At 42.8% G+C, this 21,290-nt stretch overlaps 1 protein-coding gene across 1 annotated transcript; it reads left to right on the forward strand.

The window, feature by feature from the left end:
• Positions 1-6,004: 6,004 nt before the first annotated feature.
• On the forward strand, positions 6,005-10,322 carry LOC129147784 (placental protein 13-like). The gene is made up of 4 exons (XM_054711137.1): positions 6,005-6,019; positions 7,635-7,711; positions 8,205-8,415; positions 10,209-10,322. The coding sequence occupies exons 1-4, from the start codon at positions 6,005-6,007 to the stop codon at positions 10,320-10,322; spliced, it is 417 nt and encodes a 138-aa protein (XP_054567112.1).
• The last annotated feature ends 10,968 nt before the right edge of the window (positions 10,323-21,290 follow it).

Genomic DNA, 21,290 nt, shown 5'->3' on the forward strand with positions numbered 1-21,290 from the left:
CTGGAACTAAGCCTTCCCCACACTGGCCTGCCTTCACTTGGGTCCATAATCCCAGCCTCAGCCTTAACCCTCCTTCCTTCTTCTTCAGGTTTCATCTGCATATTAGCCTTCCTCCTCCTCCAGTGCTCAGAGTCAGGTGAGTGCAGGATGGCGAAGAATGAAGAGGGATGAGGCTACCTTGGGAAGTGGGTTAAAGAGGATCCTGATTCAGGGGATGGAGATTCTCCTTGAAGTCACTGGCAATTTCTGTCCAGGGACCCACATCACCTCTGGCCTGTGGCTGTGCCAGCGAGCAACCAGATGTGGGCACCGGATGGACAAACTGTTGGAGCAATGCTGTGAGGATCACACCATCCTGCCCTTGAACGGGACCCACCTCTTTGGCCCTAACTGCACTTCTGACCCTGCTTTGAGCTCTGCTGTCTGAGTCCTTGGCCCCCAGAAGAGATTTGTTGTCAGATTGAAGGTTCTGGGCAGGAAGTCACGGTGCCCTACCTCTCCCACCTCCAGGGTCCAGACCAAGTAAGGACGCTGCCTCACTCAAGATACAACCCGCAGGGTAAGCATCCTTGAGAAAGCACATACGTCCTTTAAGCAAGAACACGTTTAAGTAAACACTTGGGGGCTCAGACTTGTTTGGAAAAGTCAAGGCAGGGCCAGGCGCTTTCCCCACAGTTGGTCTTTTTCTTATTGGCTCTATACCCTGGATGTGGTATTTCCTGGTCCCTCGCTCCTCTCTCCTCCTTTTTCTAATACAGTTTGTGTCTTGCCTTCTCACGCTCTTCATGTTGATTTGTTTTGATGAACAGAAGGTCTTAATTTGAATAAAGTTCAATTTATCAATTATTAATTCATTTTGTGATGGTTAGTGCTTTCTTGTCCTTTACAGGATTCTTTGTTTAATCCAAATCCAAGTGTTTTTCCGGGAGATTCCTGGTCTCACTATTCACGTTAGTCCTGTAATTCACTTAAAATTAAGTTTTGTATTTGGTGTGAGGTTGTCATTTTCCCACATGGGTATTTCATCCCATATAATTCATAGTCTACATTTGGGCTCTCTGTCTTGTCCCACTGATTATTTGTCTGTCCTTGAAGTGATATCATATTGTCTTATTACTATTATCTTACACATAATCATTATTCTCCTAAAGAAAATTATTTTGCTTATTCTAGGTCCTTTGGCAACATTCAGCAAGGAAATTTGTAGCAAAAATAAAGAAAACCTGTTGGGTGTTTGAGTTTGATTGCAAGGAATCTCTACATCTATTAGAGAGAATTTACACCTTAAGAATATTGAGACCTCCAACCCAGGAGCATGGAAGAGGTCTGAATTTATTTCTATATTCTTCAATATATTTCAGCAATGTTTGGAAGTTGCCAGTGTGAAGACCTTGCCCACTTGTATCAGATTTATTCCTAAGTATTTGGTCTTCCTGACCCTTCACTATCAAATTGGATCCGATTTACCTGCACTTCCTTTCTGGATATGACTGCTAATGTTGTCAATAAACAGAGCATCTACTCTGGCAGGGCCCAGTGCTGGACGCAGAATGCATAGCTGGCAACAAGACAGACAGTTTAGTTTAGGGCAGAGGACAGACATTAAAGGGAGAAGTATTGAACTCTTTTTTAAAGAGTTGTAAAGGGACCAAAAGGGAGTTGCTAACAAAGAGATTTGACATAATCTCAGAAGTGAGTGAGTAAGTGAGTGAGTGAGTGCCCTGAGGAAGTGCGTTTTGAACTAACAATTGGCAGATGAGGCCGTCATCAATAGTTCATAGCATAAATGATGTGTGTGTGTGTGTGTGTGTGTGTGTGTGTGTGTGTGTGTGTGTGTGTGTGTGTGTGTGTATTCTAAATGTCCTTTTGAGAAGGGAAACGGGAGGCTTTATGGTAGTTGTGGGGCATCTATGATGATGCCAATGAATTTAAATAATTTAGTAAGTATCCAATCACCTCATACAATTCAGGACCCACACTTGTCTGGAGTTCCTCCTCCAGCTTGCTTTGAGACACTGAATGTAAGCAGGCATGAGCCTTTGTGCAGGCCTGATTTATGGAATATGAAATGTGCATCAGTTGGTAATTCCTGATACAAAGTGTTTCAAATTCCTCTTCACATGCATCCCAAATCCAGACCCAGTTACAAACCACAGCTACACTTTGATAGGTTCTTCCCTGAGCCCTGGGGCATGTGGTGAATTGCTTTACTCCCAAACGGTGCCTCTCTTGCCCCTCTAGACTCCTAAGCCTGAGTGCACTACCTCACCCTGCTCCCACCCCAGCGTGGAAGGGGACTTGGGCATGTAATGAAAGGTTTCCCTTCTTATTTCCAGATTTAAGTCTGAAGATTTTTAGTATTTGGAGAATGATTCTTACTACATAAGTGAACAGTATCAAATTCTTATGTGCTTTTGGTCATTTGGACCAAATCTGATAAAGTCTTCATATGTTCTGGAATTTACTATGCACCAGTACTTCGTTTCTCAGGAGAGAAATTAGGCTTCAGAGGAAGAATTTGTGTAATCACAGGTGGGTGAGTGCAGGTGTGAGCAGGACAAAGAGCTCAGAAACTTGGGTCCTACCACATCAAGGCCCAACAGGGAGTCTAATGCAAGGAACATGCTGGAAAATAACAAGTTGAAAAAGTACTATCAGCCAGGTCCTGTGGCTGTGCTGGATCTCAAAACAATCCATCCACAAGGGGAGAACTTGCTTCCACAGGCTTTCCAGTCCTGAGTGGACACTTTTGTCACTGGATGGTGACCAGGCCTAGAGTCTATAATCCTAGGGCCCTCCAGTAATGTGTGTGTTTTTGACTGCATGCAGGAAAGACTTCACAACACAAGGTCATTGTGAGACTGATTATTGAAGTTGTGGATAGTGAAATAAAGGAAGGGCTTAGGATAGATGAAGCAACAAGAGAGCCAAGGTGGGGCTGCTTGGGGTCATTAGAAATGTTCTCAGGAAGAAGTAGGCCTAGGTAGGGCTGATTGGGGTCACTAGAAATGTTCTCAAGAAGACGTGGGACAAGGTGGGACTGCTTGGGTCACTAGAAATGTTATCAGGAAGACGTGGACCTAGGTGGGGCTGATTGAGTTCACTAGAAATATTATCAGGAAGAAGAAGGCCTAGGTGGGGCTGATTAGGGTCAACAGAAATGTTCTCAGGAAGAAGTAGACCTAGGTAGGGCTGATTGGGTTCAATAAAAACATTATTAGGAAGAAGAAGGCCTAGGTGGGGCTGATTGGGGTCACTAGAAACGCTATCATAAAGTGGGCCAAGTTGGAGATGCCGTTAGCTCACTGCAAAATCAGAGAAAGGTGCGGCTGGAGACAGGTTTAGGGGGTCCCTTAAAGTTTAGGTGATGCACACTCTGGGGGAAAGAGAGAAGAAAGGGTAAGGCATGGGCGTGCTCCCTGGAAGGAGAGGGCTCATGCTGGGTCCTGTGTTTTGAGGGTTTTTAAAGGCTGGGAGTTTAGGGGAGGTCTTAGGGGAGATCTCAATGGACTATTCTTGAGTTTTCCGGGTCTTTCCTTTCACGGTCATGGTCTCCACTGATTGGTTGGCACCAGGTATCACAGCTGGTCCTTCTTGGCCCACAGAGTTTTGCTGCTTTTCTGAGCCTGGAGCTCAAATACAACGGAGGCCTAGATATCATCTCAAGGGAGGTGACATTCTGTAACTGGCAGTAATTGCTGGGCTAGTTTGTTCAGCTGTTTGTCTCAGTTTCCCCATTCCACTTGCCAAAGAATTTTCCTAGCTTCTTGCTATTCTGTCTCATTCTGACAAATGTTTCTTCCCCCAAACTAGATCAACAATACATCCCAACAAATAAAGATAATTTTTCATCAAAGGTCTCACCATTACTAATGACTTAGACCTACCTGCCATGAGGATTTTCTCAAGTAATAAAAGAAAATATTCCTACCTGGACTGCTTCTCCTGTGGAAATTTCCTGCCCCTGACCATGTTGGGTGATGGAAAGGGCCTGGCCCAGGAGTCAGCAGTCTGTTCAGTAATGAATCTGTCTATGTCTTGGCTGTGCTACATTGCAGAACTCACTGTCTTTCTTTAATAGAAGAGTAATTTTCCTTCATTCCTTCCTATTTCCCCTATTTCAGTATCTCCTTCCCTTCTTTTCCTTTAATTATTTATTATGGGAAATTTCAATTTCAAACATCACCAAATGTAGAGACAATAGTATAATAAGCCCTCAGTTACTCATCAGCTTTAACAGCTATCATCATATAAACCATCTTGTTCATCCATAACTCTACTCACCTCACCCCTGGCTTCTTTTTTTTTTTTAATCCTCACCTAAGGATATGTGTATTGATTTTTTTTAGAGAAAGGGGAAGGGAGATGGAGAAAGAGTGAGAAAGAGAGAGAGAGAGATTTGTTGCTTCTCATATGCACCCAGAACGGTGATCAAACCCAAAGCCCAGGTATGTACTCAGACTGGTAATCAAACAAAATCTGCAGCTATTCTTCTTCGGTGTACAGAACAATGCTTTGGCCAACTGAGCCACTGGGCTAGAGCACCCCTGGCTTCTTCTGAAGCAAATCCCTAAACATCAGTAAACTCATCTGTAAATATTTTCAGAATTACATAACTTATCTATTGCTGTTGTCTAGTTGCTAGAAACAGTAATGAATCTGTGAGATCATGATTTGTGGGTTGACGATTTGGGCTGGGATCAGCTGAACGGTTCTTCTGTAGGTTTTGTCTGCTCTCTCATGTGGGTGTAGTAAGCTGGTGACTTCTTTAGGGTTGGACAGTCCCTGATGGCCTCACTCACATGTCTGACAGTTGATCAAGGATCCTTAGTTCTCCACCTGGCCTCTCCAGCAGGCTTGCTTGGTGTTGTTCCCATTGTGTCAGTATTCCATGAGTTCCCTGTGGCAAGAGGGAATCTTTTAATTAAATAATTTTTTAACTTTACTTTTATTGTTGACATCTGTTGACACAGATGTTCCCATTCTCACCCCCCCAAATTTGTCCACCTGAAACCAGCCCCTGGCCCCCCTTTCCTCTCGCCATCACCACACTGTTGTCTGGGTCTAGGGGTTATGCATCATGTTCTTTGGCTAACCCTTCACCTTCTTTCATCTCCTCCTTCCGGTAAGTGTCAGTCTGTTCCATGTATCCATGCCTCTGTTTCTATTTTGTCCATAAGTTGATTTTGTTCATTATGTTCCACTTGGAAAACTTAATGTTGAAAAGCTTTCTGATTTAACTTGTTTTTTATTGTTTTATTTAACTTTTTTAATGACTCTAAAAGGTGTCATTAATTGGGTATGCTATAATTTATTGAATAGGTCATCGTGATTAAATCATACTTATTGAAGTGTTCTTAATACAAAGAATTTTTCATCTTAAATGTCCAATCTTGATTGATGTATGTTGGAAGTTGACTAAGAAGGTGAAACAAAAAGGCTAAAACACTGTTGGCATTAACAGAGCCAAGGGACCTCCTGTGGAAAGGAAATGACACAAAGGCTTTCTCTGTCTCTATCTCTAGGTCTGCTGAGGATCAACTTCAATGATCTCCCAGGACCTCTGGAAGGGAGGCCTTACCTCCAGGATCACCAATTCTTTGCCATTGTTCAAGTCAGAAACATGTGTACCTTTTGGGTGGGTTCTGCTCAGAGGGATAAATTCTTGGTGAGAGGCATGTAGGCAGGATTATAGACCCACTCACCCAATCATTCCATCCCCCTTATTCATGAATTTTTCCTGCTAATCCTTCCTCACCCACAACTTCCTCACTGAAGTTTCTATTGCATCACAACAGATTATTTTCAAGGACATAGTTGTGATTGATTCTATTTATGATACCCCACACCTTTTCACCTGCTGGAAATGTTTCTAGAAAAGACTTAGCAAGTGAAAGGGAGCCAGAGGGCGGGGCTTCCAGAAATCATTTATAACCTGCTGCTTGCAGAGATCACACACACAACTACACACAATTTGGAAGAGCTTCCAGCAAAAGGCACAACAATGGCTACTCTACAGGTGAGTTGATAAGGCAAAGCCCTCAATGATCCCAGGTCCCATAAGGGAAGGAGGAAAGAGTCTGAGATTTTCTGAGATGAAAATATTGGGAATATTTTACTGGGGGTTGTGAGTGGGTGGAAGAGAGAGGATGGGCCAGTGTATCTACTTTCACCATTTGGTGGCATCTGACTGAGGGTGAACTCTACTGAGGCCCTGTGGCTTTGTGTGGAAAGTAAAGAGCTTACTGGGATGAGGCAGTATGTGCATGGGTGCAAGGGGTGAGAATGCACATTTGTCTTCATGCCTCTGAGTGTGTGTGTGTGAGTGCAGCTGGGGCAGTGGTTGAACAGCTGTGCATGTCATCATGAGTAGTAGTGTTGGGAGGTGTGAGACAGTGAGTTCCACGTCCTTGTATAACTGTGTGTGTATGATGATCTATGACTGCGTAAACTATGAATATGTGTGCACCTGTGTCCACTTGTGAGGGTTCTCCCGTAAATGGTAGTGACTGTTTAAGTAGCTGTGTTTCCTTCCATGTATAGCATTGTGGCTTCTGCTGGGCAGGACTGGAGGTCTTGGGGAGAGTGGGTTTCCCAGCACTCCTCTCTGAGCATTAATGAGAGCAGAATGAGTCAGTCCTCAGATGCCTCTTCTCAAGAAGGCTGGGGGCAGGTGAACTCAGACTGTGGGGCACAGGATCTCCTGTCTAGGTCAGAACACAGTGACCCCTGCTCCTGCCTCAGGTCTCCTCCCCAGCCAGTCCTTCCTTTGTCCTAACAAAAAACAGGGGTGGGGGAGTAAGCTGATCCTGGCTCTCTGGGGAATGTTGTTGGGAGAATTGGTTTCATAGAATGGATCACCTGAAGATGGAAGGAACAAAACCAGCCTCAGTCCAGATAAAGCTTACAGTCAATATCAGGGAACAACCTGTAGATTCTATTTAATTAGTTTCCTATCTCCCACCCTGTGTGCAGGTACTGACTCTCCTCAGCAACTTGTACACATTCCGGAAAGGACACCATTGCCCTTGAAAATTCTGATGCATATACATGCCACACACAGGAGTCTCCTTTTCCATTATTTCCCTCTCCCTTTAAACAACTACCTTATATAGGAGTGAATTCTTATATTTTATATTTTTACATTCTAAAGCCTTATCTTCACAGTTTCAGGTAAAAACTGATGGGAGGGTAGTATCCCAGAAAGAGCCCTCCCCTTCTGCTAAGTCACCCCTGTATGGACCCTATACCTGCCAGTGACCATGCTAAAGGTTTTACATCTAGTAGCTCAGCTATTCCTGAGAACATCCTATGAAATAGGAATCTTTATAATCCTCCTTGTACTGAGAAAATGGAGGCAGGGGGCATTCAAGTAACGGAACTCAGTTCTCATTGGTAGTAAGAGGTAGAAGCGGCATTAGAATCCAGGCCACCTGGCTTTTGAACTCTTGATGTTAACTTCAACCTTCTCATTTCTTCAAAGACCCAGGGAACTGCCTGTGGTGAGGTGGGAAGAAGAGGGTCCTCACAGTATGTCCTTTGATGTATAACCTGCTTTGCCACTGGGAACTGTTACAGAATTGGTGACCACACCCGGCCTTGACCCTTTCAACCACTCTTGTCTCCCATGGCAGGTCCCGTATACAAAAAATATATCCTTGTCTGTTGATTCTGCAGTGAAAATCAAAGCGACACCTGCCATGCCTTTCAAGTGAGTATCTATAGCCCACGGGGAGGAGAAGTGAGATTACTAGAGCTTTGAAGGTCACTTCATGCATGACTGAGGTTAAAGTTTGTAATTAGCATAATGGAAGCCCAATGCAGTTGCAGTTCCTGGAGACCCATATAGTGACAGGCATTAAACCGACAGATGCATGTCTGAGGGCTAGTGTTGAAGTCTGGGGGCTGGGATCAACAAGTTTTGGAGCTGAAGCTTATGATCAAGGGGCACAGTATTTCCAGGGCATGAAAAGTAACCCCAGGCCAGTGACTGCTGCTCAGTGTGAGTCCTGAGCTAAGAGATGAGGCATCTCCCCAGCCTGGGCAGGACAAGCTGAAGCACCCCACAGGGACACGTACTGCAGTGTCACCCAGGAAGGCCTTCCATCCCCCAGGAGGAGTTGGGAAGGGTGTGTATGTGTGTGTCAAATGTGGGCCCACATGAGGAAGAGTCCTGCTCAACATGCTGTGTGCTTTGCCTTTAGTATGGGCCCAGAAATGCAGGTGGATTTCTACACTGGAATTGAAATGGACTCAAACATTGCCTTCCAATTCCGAGTGTACTTTGGCAAGCAAGTGGTGATGAACAGCCGTCTGGGTGGGAACTGCGGTGAAGAAGTGAAATCCACTGTTATGACCTTTAAGGATGGCCAACCCTTTGAACTGTGCATCTCGGTGCAGTCAAATGAGTACCAGGTGAGTGTGCCCAGGAACATCCACTCCATGGGCTCTCAGGGCTCTCACAGGAGCACACAGCTCTCCCTGGCCTGGCCCCCAGAGTCACCTGTGGTTCATCTCCTGCCCCTCTCATCACAGAGCACCCTCTGCTTGTACTGCCATGCTCAGGTCCTTTTCCAGAGCTAAGCAGGTCAAGATCAGCACACACGTCTTTTTCTCCATGGTGGAGAAGTTTCTTTCTTCACTCACAGCCTCTTTCTACCTATGCTGTCAATCCTTCAGTTTTCATATAGGAGATTGTTAAGATATGCCTATAAATAATTATAATCACTCTAAATTTAAATCTTCCCTACATTCCCAAACCCAGTCCCTCTCTCCAGAGCAACACTTACTAATTCCTTTATGCTCCTTCCAGAGATAATATATGCTTGTTCAAGTCTATCTATCTACCTTTCTATGGATCTATCTATCATCCATCTCTTTCTGCTTTTATTTTTAAACAAATGATGTCATAATTTTCTCTAGAAATCACACATTAATGACTAGATTTTATTTGTTGTCAGAGAATGTATGTTAGAGAAACTAACATCATTCTATTTGTGATGCCCCCACATCATTTAATGTTTGCATAATATTCCAATAGAAGCATTTTCAGAATAGTTAAAATTGACCTTTATTCAGGCACATTAAGGTGGTTTCCATATTTTCCTCTCATGAATGATGTTTCATTCTCTATCTCATTTTTGTAATTATTAACCTCCCTATTCTTATAAGGAAGGATAATTTCAGAGAAATTGAATAACTGGTTCAAAAAGTGTGTGCATTTTAAATTTGAAAAATTAAGACCTAACAAGTTCACTTTTTCTCCATTGCCACACCCATAAAGTGTATGCTTAAACCTTCTATCATTGGAGAAGCAAAAAGATTTAATATTCTATGATGGAAGTGAGGCATTGTTCCATTTGCTTATAAGCTAAATAAAAATATTCTCACTTTAATCTTATGTATTATTCCTCCTCTTTAGGAACATTCAAGTTTTGGCTCAGTAGTTAGTGTATTGGCCAGCACACTGAGGGTCTCAGATTTGATTCTCCATCAAGGGTGTGTATCTCAGTTGCAGGTTCAATCCGTAACCCCATCGGGACACATGCAGGAGGCAACTAATTGAGTCTCACATCCATCTCTCTCTCTCTCTCTCTCTAATACTCTTCTTTCTCTCAATCTCTCTCTCTCTCTCTCTCTCTCTCTCTCTCTCTCTCTCTCATACTCTTCTCTCTCTCAGTCTCTCTCTCTCTCTCTCCCCTCTCTCCCTCTCTTCCCTTCCCCATTTCTTCCACCCTTGCTCTATGAAAAATAGGAAAGAAAAGGGGAAAAAGTTTTATTCTTTACCTTTACCACCCCACATCTGAGCTACTGAGTCATCAGGAGTAAATGGCAGTAAAGTTTAGCAGAGCTAAAAAGAATGCACTCAATAAACACTTAATGACCAATTAGCCTATGATTCTCTGTGCAAGACCCAGACTCACAATTCATGAAACAGTTCCTGGCCAGACAGAAGCCCAGGCAAACATGGACAGTGCAACATAGAGTGCTAACACCTCAGTGGAAGAATGAGAGGAACACAGAAAATAGGGTGAATAACTGTCTGAAATCATCACAAAAGGTAGGCTATAGAAAGAAGTATGTCTGTTGGGTTTTAGAGTGTGACTAGGAGTTTCTGGTGGGTGGTGTGTGTGTAGGGTAGGAAAGGAAAGGAAGACGGTAAGTTTGTTTGGTGGCATGCCATATTTCTGACACATATTCTCTTCCAGGTAGCAGTAAATGGTCGTCAATGTTACACTTTTCCTCATCGATTTGACCCAGGATCTGTGAAGATGATCCAGGTGTGGAGAGATGTGTCCCTGACCTCAGTGAATGTCGTTTAGAGAAGGATGTGACCAGACACCCCATTGTCAAGGAGATCCCTCCACCCAAGTGACTCTGTGCTTCCCAGAGCTCACTAACAATATGGGTTCTCATCCTTCCCCATATTTGGTCATTAAAACTCCTGAAAACAAAAAAAGATTTGTTTCTTGCTTTAGCGGGGAAAAAAGAGAGAGAAAAAAAGAGTATGTGGTTATCAGTAAGAGGGATGTAAGAATATTGTGGGAGAGATCAGGGTATCAAAGGAGTGAGTGACAGGCTCATGAAATATCTGGGAAGACCTTGGAACCATATTCTTATGATGTAGTGCTTAGGATATGTTAGAAACTCTGAAGCAAAATCCTTCCCCAATTTCAGATAGCTAAACTAAGACTTTAGGCATCGGTCTGCACACATCGTGCTATAATTGGTGGTTTGGGAAAGAAACTTTGTACTTTGAGGAAAATCAGGTGAATAGTCTTAATTCTTCCTTTATGATAATGATGTTTAATATATACTGACACTGTGACTGGTTTTGTGTAAGATACACTAGGGAAAATAAAGAAAATGCCAAGGCCAGCATTTAAAATTTTTTTTGAATCCTCACCTGAGGATATATTTTTATTGATTTTGAGAGAGAGAGAGAGAAACATCAATGAGAGAGAGAAACCATCAATTGGTTGACTTCCATATGTGCCCTGACTGGGAGCCAAACCCGCAACCTTTTGCTGTACAGGATGATATTCCAACCAACTGAGCCACCTGGCCAGGGTGCACTTAAAAAATTGTAATCCAAGGACTATTTGGAGGTCTCAGGGTTTTGAGATTTAATGAATGGTGACTGGCTTCTGCCACAGAGAACCCTTGAAAAAGCTCAAGCAGAAGGTACAAGGTGTAATGGGACCTAGCTCTAGAAGTCATGCAGTGTCACTCCTATCTCATTCTATTGTTGAAAGGTGACTCAGAGAGATGGTCATAATCAGGTGCCAGGTGGGGATCCAATTATCAGGGTTCAATCAGTCCTGATGATTCCAAGAAGCCACAAGAAGGAAGAATTGCAGCTTGATCTTTAAGCATGATTCCACATAATTTCCTTTGTCTTAAACTCTAGTAAAACTTTCTGGTATAATGTTGTATCTACTAAACATGCTGCACTACCTCTGAGTCATTGTCTCTCCATCCAAGAATAGTGTCCCACCTGTTCCCAGCTTTATCTACTGTCTCTGTGTCTGTCTCTTTTTTTTTTCTCAATCCCCCATCACCTCTACTTCGGAATCATCCACTCTCCAACTATACTGGTCTCAGCTAAGGGAGAACACTTATACTTCTGGGTTTCATTTCATACTGGAATAAAATGTCCCCCTGCAGTATCCATAAACTCTTGAGCTTTGATTAGGGACAATCTTCTCCTTTCACCTTCTTTGTCTTAATCACAAAGAAGAGAAGTGACCAAGATTAAGACTATTTTTGTAACAAGTGACATTAAGTCGTTTAAGTCGGTGAATCCTGCCTTGGCACATAAAGCCTCCTGATGGATAATACAATGAAAAGGCACAATCGGATGTCCAATAGCTTCTGTAAACAATTTGACAAATCCAACTTTCCCCCCCACCTTATTTGGTGTCCCATCTGTCATCACTGACACAACTTTAGAGATAGCAATGCTTAGGTCACGAAATGTTTGTATAACAACCTTACATATTTCGCTTCCTGATTTACTTGTTGACACTGATACTAACTTTATCAACTCTTCTCTCATTGTGAGACCATCAGAATATCGGCCAATAATGGCCAACTGAGCATGTGATGTGACATCAGTAGTTTCATCAAGAGAGATCGAAAAATATTTACACTTCCTTATGTCTCTCTTTAATTGATGTTGTACGTTTGTGTTCAGTCTCATTATTCGGTCTTTTATGATATTTCTACTGAGTGGTAACTCAGATATTCTCTTAATAATTGCATCTTTATTCTGCATATCGTGAAATAGAACTGGTACACATCTTAGGAGAGTTTCTTTAATAAATTCTCCCTCACTGAGCGCTTTTCCATGCTGAGCTATAGAGTGAGCAATGCTCATACTTGCAGATGTTAAATTTGTAGAGCCTTTCATAAATTTAAGGTTGGAATTAGATTGGCTCTTATAAAGGTGTAGCTGCCTGGAAATGTATTCCTTCCTTTCATCCTCACTTTTTTTCCAAGAGCTGGGAATGATTATTTTCAAAATGTCAATTTATATTCCACGTTCTGCTTACTACCATTTCAGTACATAGAACGCAAAATGATCTGCCATTTTTTTCTATAAAGCCATACATCTCGGTCCATGTCTCTTGAAAGGGTTGGCCACTGCTACTACCACTTCCTTTACTTAACCTTAGTTTTTTATTTTTTGGGTTCTCCATCAGGGGGGCAGTGACAGAAGATAGAATTATAGATAGCTTGTTAGGCCTGCAGGCAATTAGGGGTTAACTTGCCTAACTAACCACAAAATGGTGCATATAACTGTCTTTTAGGAAAGGGCAGGGTTAATAAGCAGAAATAGGGGTTAATAAGGATGCACAACAGTAATAGTGGTGAAATGGAGTCTGCACTATGGAGCAAGATGGTGTTCCTTATGTGAATTAAAATGGCTGCCACTATTTCTAATGGTGGGAAACGGCACCCATAGCACACCACAAACCCTCGCCTCTCCCAGCCTCCCCCTCACTTATCTCAGTAATGATGGATTAGAAATCCATGACACCCCAGAATAGTAGATAATGGTTGTTGTGGTTAACTGTTATTTGGTTACTGGTAATGGCAGGGCCCCCAGAGATGCGTCCCCCGCTGCATTCAGTTGCTCCCTGCTCTGCCGGCGGAAGTGAGGGCAAAGATCCTGGCTTAACTGGAAGTCCCAGAACTAGATGCTCTGTGCCAGACTTCTGTTGTTTTGGCCTACAGACCTCTGGCACAGAGTGTCTAATAGGGAAGGATGAAACATTTGCGACTAGAGTCTTGAAGTTAGCTCCAAGACTCTAGTCGCAAATGTTTCATCCTGAGGAGCAGCAAATGTTTCATCCTCGGCATGCGGCTGCCTTAGCAGCTGCGTGTCATCAGAAATGGCTACGCGTGTCAGTGCTGACACGCGTGTCATAGGTTCACCATCACTGCCTTAGGTTCTCCTCCTGCTTTTTAATTTTTTTTCTAAAAGTTGCTCTACTTGGGTATTTTTTCCTACCTTGTCTTCTAGCTCACTGATGCGGTCCTCTGCTTCTTCTAGTCTACTCTTCATGCTTTCTATTGAGTTCCTTACAGTAGTGATGTCATTTTTCATTTCTTCTTGGTTCTTCTTAATTTCCTCTTGGTTCTCACACATATTGTTGAATTTGTCTTCCATTCTTTTCATCCATCTTATGACCATTTCTCTGAATTCTTTCTCTGACAGGTTCCTTGCCTCCATTTCGTTTATTTCCTTTTCTGGTGATGCCTGCTGTTCTTTCATATGTGGGCTTTTTCTTTGTCTCCCCATGGTCTCTCTTCTCTCTTATCCAGGAGTCTGGTTATGTAGTTGTCTCTCTCCTGTGTTGATTTAAATGCACAAAATAGAACACAACCAGGTACAATGCACAGGTCACTGAATAAAAATGTATTCACGATATTAATAACCCCCCAAAAATGTGACTACCAGAGAAAGGCGAATTAGAGGATAGGAGAGAAAGAAGAAGAGGGGAAAAAAATTAAAAAGGAGTGCAAAAATGAAATTGGGAAAAGGAAAAAAAAAGTAAGAGAGAAAAGAAAGAGAATAAGAAAGAAGAGGGGAACAAACTATATATATGGGGAGAAAACTCCAATTGAACAGCCACTAATCCCAACAAATGCCAGAAACAAGTACCTGGAGATGAATGCAAACTACAAACAACAACTAATATCAAGCGAGGCGAGGGAAAACAGAAGCAAAATACAAACAAAAACTAAACAAACAAAAATAATAAGCAAATCAATCTCACAAACAAGCATAAAAATCGATATAATCAACAACAAAAGGACACAGAGAAAAAAATTTGGATAGTGAAGAAAGAGAAAAGAAAGGTGTGTATGGACTTGGAGCAGGGAATTGGAAATTAGATACATAAGTAGGGCGAAATTTTAACAGGGGGTAAAAAGAAGGAATAGGGAAAATCTAAAGCAGGAATAGGACAACAAAGGGGAAAAGTTAGGAAGAGAGTGATGGCATAAGAGTAAAGTTGAGATAGAGTAAAATGATGCTAAAGGAAAGATGAAAATAGGATGTAGAACATTAATCCCAAAGTAAAATAAAGAGAAAATAAAAGGACACTTTTTTAAAACAAAGGTAAAATAGTGGTAGTAATAATACTGATTGAAAATAAAAATGTAATAATTACAAAGGTAAAATCAAATGAGGAAAAAAGAAAAAAATTAGTTTCTTAAGATGAAAAAAATAAAAATAATAAAAAGTAAAATGTGCACTAGTGAAGGTCATTCCCTTCCTCTGCTGTTCTGTGTGGCTCGCCTGTTTCCCAGTCAGGACAGTATTTCAGTTCCCTGTGTCCACTGGTCCTCAGTGTTGTAAGCCAGTTCTGATTTTTAAGCAGGCAGTGCATCTTAATTTCTTGTATTCCTTTATTTGTGATTACACAAGAGTCAATTTGTGATTCAGCCCCTGGGTGGCAGTGTTTCTGGATTGACCTCTGGGTCTATAGGTCCTCTCTAGCCAGTGCTTAGATCCTGCTTTCCCTGTGGCACTCAATACCGGTTTGTGGGAGTGGGTTGCCCCAGAGCTGGTTCTCTGATGGTCACTCCCCGCTCCGATCCCCAGGTTCCAGAAAAACAACTTTCCCAATTAGGGTGTCCCCAATTGGGTTATCCTACGTATTGGGCTTAGTATTCAGAAGCAAGGATTTAAAAAGAAAAAAGAAAAAAGAGAGAAAAAAAAGAGGGAGAGTCAGCGTAAGTGTGGGAACTCCGGGGCTGTGCGCAAGTCTGTGCAGTCTTTTTTCCCCCTTGGGTCTATGCAGCCAGCACACTTTTAAAATTTTTAGGCTGTCCTTTTGCATCAGATCAAAATGGGTTCTTTTTAGAGTTCCTTTTTGGTAGCAGCTCTGAGGACCTCTTCCACATTCACTGATCACGCCAGCCCCAAAGGCCATGGATTTTTTTAGGCGCAGACTTCTCCCGGTTCTCCAGCTCCTGCTGTGCGCGCGTTTCTCTCTCCTGCAGGGATCACAAACCTCACCTCATCGCAGGCGAAATCTGACCTTTCCATGGGGGAGTGTAGAGCTCCTCTGAATCCGCATGCTTGCGCCAATTGGGGACCGGTGTTCTCGGGTTCGCATCTGTTCGGTGGGTGCCTTAGTTGTAGATTCCCCAGGCTTTTCATGCGTCCGATAACATCCACTTTCCCCTTCAAGATGGCTCAGTCTCCGCGTCCCAGCGGATCGCTCAGGGAGGGAACCCAGCAGCAGTGAGGGCTGCCCAGTCAGGGGAGCCCAGTCCAGCAGTCCCCCACAGTCTCCTGGAGTATAGCTGTCCCTCAACTCACCAACAAACACTTCCCGTGTGACCACACACTTTCCCTTTGTTTCTCACTCACACACTATCTTGCAGTCTGCCTTCCCATCGGCAGCCATTGAAAATCTCAATTCTGGCCACTTACTTTCAAATGGTTTAGGGAACAAGTGAGGTAATAACATTCATCTTAAATGATGGATGTGAGGATTAAAGGATAGGATGTGAAATCTTATAACAGTTCTTTGCGCAGAATCTTTCAAAAATTGAAGATGTTATGATATAAAATCAAGACATTAAAAACATGTAACCAATGTGACCTTTATATGTAGTTATTTCTTCACAAGAAACACACACATTTTCAGTTGTGTACAGGTACTAGTAAGTTGGTGTATACTAGTAACATCACACCCATTCTAATTAGTACCAGCAGAGGATGAATCAGCCTTAGGTTAGGGCTTGACTGATTGAAATTTAAAAAGACCAGTGGTTCTCAAATGTTTTGGTATCAGAACTCCTTTATGCTCTTAAAAATTATTGAGGACCCCCAATGTGTTTTGGGTTGTGTGTGTTATATACAGTAAGGTGTCCTGGTAAACCAGCTCTCTGAGGGACCAACTAGTCTCTGAGGGCTGTACATACACCTCGGAAACCTGTCGTGGCCACTGAGACTTGCTCACTGAGCTCTGACAGAGGTGTGTGCACCAGAGTCTGGGGTTCAGGGCTATTGGAAGGACCCCTGGCCTCCCTGCTTGAGTGAGAGATTCTCCTTTAGGGGGCGCCAGAGCGCTGAGGGCCTGAGCAGGGGACTTGGGCACAGTACCCATCAAACGGCTGTCCAAGGCAGTTATCTGCACCACCAACAACATATAACTCAGTACCCGCACAGGGAACCATGACATGCATGAGACTATTACATGTGTGTGACTACACACATGACTGTGAGCTTCCGCATGTTTTCTTAATGGCAGGTGCCCTTATTGACAGAACCCAGATATGCACCTGTGTCACTCACTCTCAGTGCGTGCACCACCCACATACACCCTCGTGCCAACATCAAAAGCATGCTTATAGACCTAAGGCTAAGACATAGATCTTGTTACTATGTGTATCATCAGAATCCACATGGGTTGATACTGACTAGTGTGCTAATGGCAGCCTGTTGTCCGACACCTATGTGCGTGACATTCCTGGCTCCTGGTCAGATCGGCCAGCCCCCTCCCAGCAGGAGGCCTCCCTGTCCCCCAGGTGTCCTAAGCCAGGGAATGAACAGCAGATAAGTCAGGGAGTGTGCAGAGTGGGCCTGTGGTACACAGGAGGGCAGATAGAACCCGAGGCTAGGAGCAGCTCCAGAGTATAACCCTTCCTGAAAAGAGCGCTTTTGGGAACTGGCCCTGGCCATACTGCAAGCTCACACCCCATGTGGCAGCACCCCACATGCTTGTCCTGTCCACCTCCTTCCCTTCCCAAGGGGCCGCCCATGAACTCTGCCCATGCCCCCAGGTCTAGCACAGAGCTGAACAAGGAGAAGTCATAGGATGCGGCTCACAGCCTGGGCAGCCAGGAGAATGAAGTGCTGTATCAACACTGCCCTTTGCGCGCGGGGTCAGCGCCCACCTGGGCAAGGCCTCCATCATGCATCTTATCTCCTGTTATGGCCTTCACTTGGAAAAAAATCACCATCAGCTTCCTACGCCTGTACAGCCTCTGTGCAGCAGGTGAGCCCCGCCCCTGGGCATTCCAACCTTAGCAAGGTCCTGCCCTGGGAAAGCTACACCTCAGGGAGGCCCCTGGACTAGGAATCCGGGACTAAACAAGGCCCCGCCCGCTCACATCTTTCCAGAGGAGTCCCAGCACCGCCCCCTGCTACCCCACTACTCCCCTAAGGAATCCATTATCTGCGTGAGGCCCCGCCCCTTGGAATGCACCCTTGGAAAGCTTGGCCTCCTTAGAACTCTGCAGTCTCAGCGCTTAGGATTAGGGCCACAGGTAGAACTCCTAGGCAGAGCCTCGTCCCCTTCAAATAAGTATCCCTGGGAGGCTTCTCTGACCAGTTTTTAATTACTTGAGAAAGTTCCCCTCCTCTCCCCAGCTCCCTATTTCTATTTCTTGTTCCCAGTTAGAATTCTACTCTGCAGGGGGCTTAGACACACCTACACACCTTTTGGAATCTCTTGAAAAGATTGTATTATGTGGAAAGTGGAGTCATCCTCTCTCAGAATCTTAAAGGCTGCAAGAGAGAGACAGAAAGTTACCTACAAGTGATCTCCCACTAGACTAGCAACTGAGTTCGCAACAGAAACACATCAGGCCAGAAGTGAATGCAATGAAGTGTACAAAGTGATGAAAAGCAAGGGGCTGAATCTAAGAATACTTAATCCAGCAAAGCTAGCATTTAAAATTGATGATGAAATCAGGAGCTTCACACACACACACACACACACACACACACACACACACAAAAGGCTAAGAGAGTTTATTATCACCAAGCCAGCAATGCAAGAAATCCTAAAGGGACTTTTGTAAAAAGAAGAAAAAGGAAGGGAGGAAGGAACACAGGCATATAGAATAAAAATGGCAACAAATAAGTACCTATCAATAATAACCTTAAACACAAATGAATTAAATGATCGAATGAAAAGACATAGGGTAGCCAAATGGATAAGAAAACATGACTGCCCAAGCCTGTTTCACTCAGTGGATAAAGCGCCGGCCTGTGGATGGAAGGTCCCTTGTTCGATTCTGGTCAATGGCACATACATGCCCTTGGTTGTGGGCTCAATTCCCAGTGGCGGGGGGCGGGGGGGGGGAGGAGAGTGCGTGCAGGAGGCAGCCAATCAATGATTCTCATCATTGATGTTTCTCTCTCTCTCTACCTCTCCCTTCCTCAAGGAAATAAATAAACATATATTTTTAAAAAAGAAAACAGGACCCACATATGTGCTGTCTACAAGAGAGCCTCCTCAAAACAAAGAACTCACACACACTAAACGTGAAGTGATGAAAAAATAATTTTCAGGCAAATAGAAATGAAAAGAAAGCTGGGGTAGTAATACTTATATATGACAAAATAAACCTCAAAGTAAATGCCATAACTAGAGATAATGAAGGCCACTTCATAATACTAACGGGGTCGATACAACAAGAAGACATAATTCTATAAACATATATGCACTCAATACAGGAGCATCCAAATACATAAAAAAAACTTCTGGAAGATATCAAGGAAGAGATTGACAGCAATGTAATCATAGTAGGGCCCTTTGATACCCCATTGACATCACTGGGTAAATATTCTAGACAAAAAATCGACAAGGGAATAACAATCCTAAACGATTTACTAGATCAGATGGAATGAAATGACATCTTCAGAACATTTCACCCCAAAGCAATGGAACATACATTCTTCTTGAGTGCACACAGGACATTCTCAAAGATAGACCACATGTTAGGACACTGGCTAAGTATTTACAAATTCAACAAGATTGAAACCATATCAAGCATCTTCTCAGATCATAATGGTGTAAAATTAGAAATCAACAACATTAAAAAGCAATCAAACACATGGAGGCTAAATAGCATGCTATTAAACAATGAATGGTTTACCAAAGAGATCAAAGAATACATGAAAAACTTCCTGGAAACAAATGACAATGAAAACAGAACAATCCAAAATCTATGGGTCACATTTAAAGCAATCCTAAGAGGGAAGTTCAAAGCACTACAGGATTACCTAAAAAAATAAACAAGAACCTTGTAGTAAGTTATCTAACCCTATAACTTAAATAACTAGAAAGAGAGCAACAAGAAGAAACCAGAGTAAGAAAAAGGAAGGAAGTAATAAAAATTAGAGTGGAAATAAATAATATAGACACACACAAAGAAAGAAAGGAAGAAAGAAGGAAGGAAGATGACAGATCAATAAAACCAAGAACTGGCTCTTGGGGAAGGATAATGAACCTTTGCCAGTCTCACCAAGAAACAAAGAGAGTGAACCCAAATAAACAAAATCAGAAATGAAAGAGGTGAAGTAACAACTGGCACCACGGATCACAAAAAAATACTATGAACAACTTTATTCCAATAAACTGAACAACCTTGACCAAATGGACATATTCCTAGAAAAAATACAATTTCCCAAATCTCAATCAGGAAGAATCAGAAAACCTGACTAGACTGATAACTATTGATGAAATTAAAGCATTAATAATAATAATAATCCTACCTAATAAAATAGTAATATGCAAATTGACTGCACCTTTGCTATGCCCAAGCCACTCCCACCAGCCAAAGCCACACCCACCAGCCAATCAGGGCGAGTATGCAAATTACCCAACAAATATGGCGGTTAATTTGCATACACTGAGAGAGGGAGGAGTGAAGACTGAAGACAACTTAGAAGGAAGAGGGAGGAAAAGCAGAAAGTAAGGTGGCTGCCAGAGGGAAAGCTGGGTGGGGCGGAGTGGGGTGGAACGGGGCGGAGCGGGGCAGAGCGGGGTGGGCGGCAGTGGCCGCAAAGGCGGCGGCAGCGGCCGCACATGCGGCCGCAACAGCCGCTTGCAGGATTTTCCTGCAAATGGGCTATTAGTAATAATAATAATAATAATAATAATAATAATAATAATAACTCCCTGGTCCAGATGGCTTCACAGGGGAGTTTTACCAAATATTAAAAGAAGAACTAACACCTATCCTCCTCAAACTATCCCAAAAAATTCAAGAGTAAGAGATACTTCAAGCTCCTTCTATGAGGCCAGCATTACCCTAATCCCAAAATCAGATAAAGACACTACAAAGAAAGAGAATTACAGGCCTGATGAACATAGATGCTAAAATCCTCACCAAAATTCTGGCAAATTAGACCCAGCAAAACATTAGAAAGATCATATGCCATGACCAAGTGGGGTTTATCCCAGGGATGCAAGGCTGGTAAAATATCTGCAAATCAATAATAATGTGATACCTCACATAAACAAACTGAAAGATAAAAACCACATGATCATATCCTTTGATGCAGAAAAAGCATTCAAAAAAATCGAACACCCTTTTTTGATAAAAACTCTCAGCAAAGTGGGAATAGAGAAATCATACCTCAACATAATAAAAACCTTATATGGCAAACCTACAGCAAACATTATATGCAATGGGCAAAAACTAAAACCATTTCCCCTAAGAACAGAAACAAAATAGGGATGCCCACTCTCACCACTCCTGTTCAACATAGTACTAGAAGTGCTAGCCATAGTGATCAGACAAGAAGAAGCAATAAAAGGCATCCAAAGTGGAAAGGAGGAAGTAAAACTGTCATTATTCCCAGATGATATGATATTGTACATCAAAAACCCTAACGACTCCATCAAAACACTACTAGATTTAATAAATGAATCCAACAACATAGCAGGATATAAAATTAACATCCAGAAATCTATGGCATTTTTATACACTAATAATGAACTTTCAGAAGGGGAAACTGAACAAAAAAATCC

This window comes from Eptesicus fuscus, chromosome 21 (genome assembly GCF_027574615.1).
Source record: "Eptesicus fuscus isolate TK198812 chromosome 21, DD_ASM_mEF_20220401, whole genome shotgun sequence".
Lineage (NCBI taxonomy): Eukaryota > Metazoa > Chordata > Mammalia > Chiroptera > Vespertilionidae > Eptesicus > Eptesicus fuscus.

Bases quoted from the DNA above. Each gene is read 5' to 3' on its own strand.
- LOC129147784 (XM_054711137.1), top strand. The intron at 7,712-8,204 runs GTGAGTATCTAT...CTTTGCCTTTAG, and splicing joins ACACCTGCCATGCCTTTCAA to TATGGGCCCAGAAATGCAGG. The intron at 8,416-10,208 runs GTGAGTGTGCCC...ATTCTCTTCCAG, and splicing joins TGCAGTCAAATGAGTACCAG to GTAGCAGTAAATGGTCGTCA.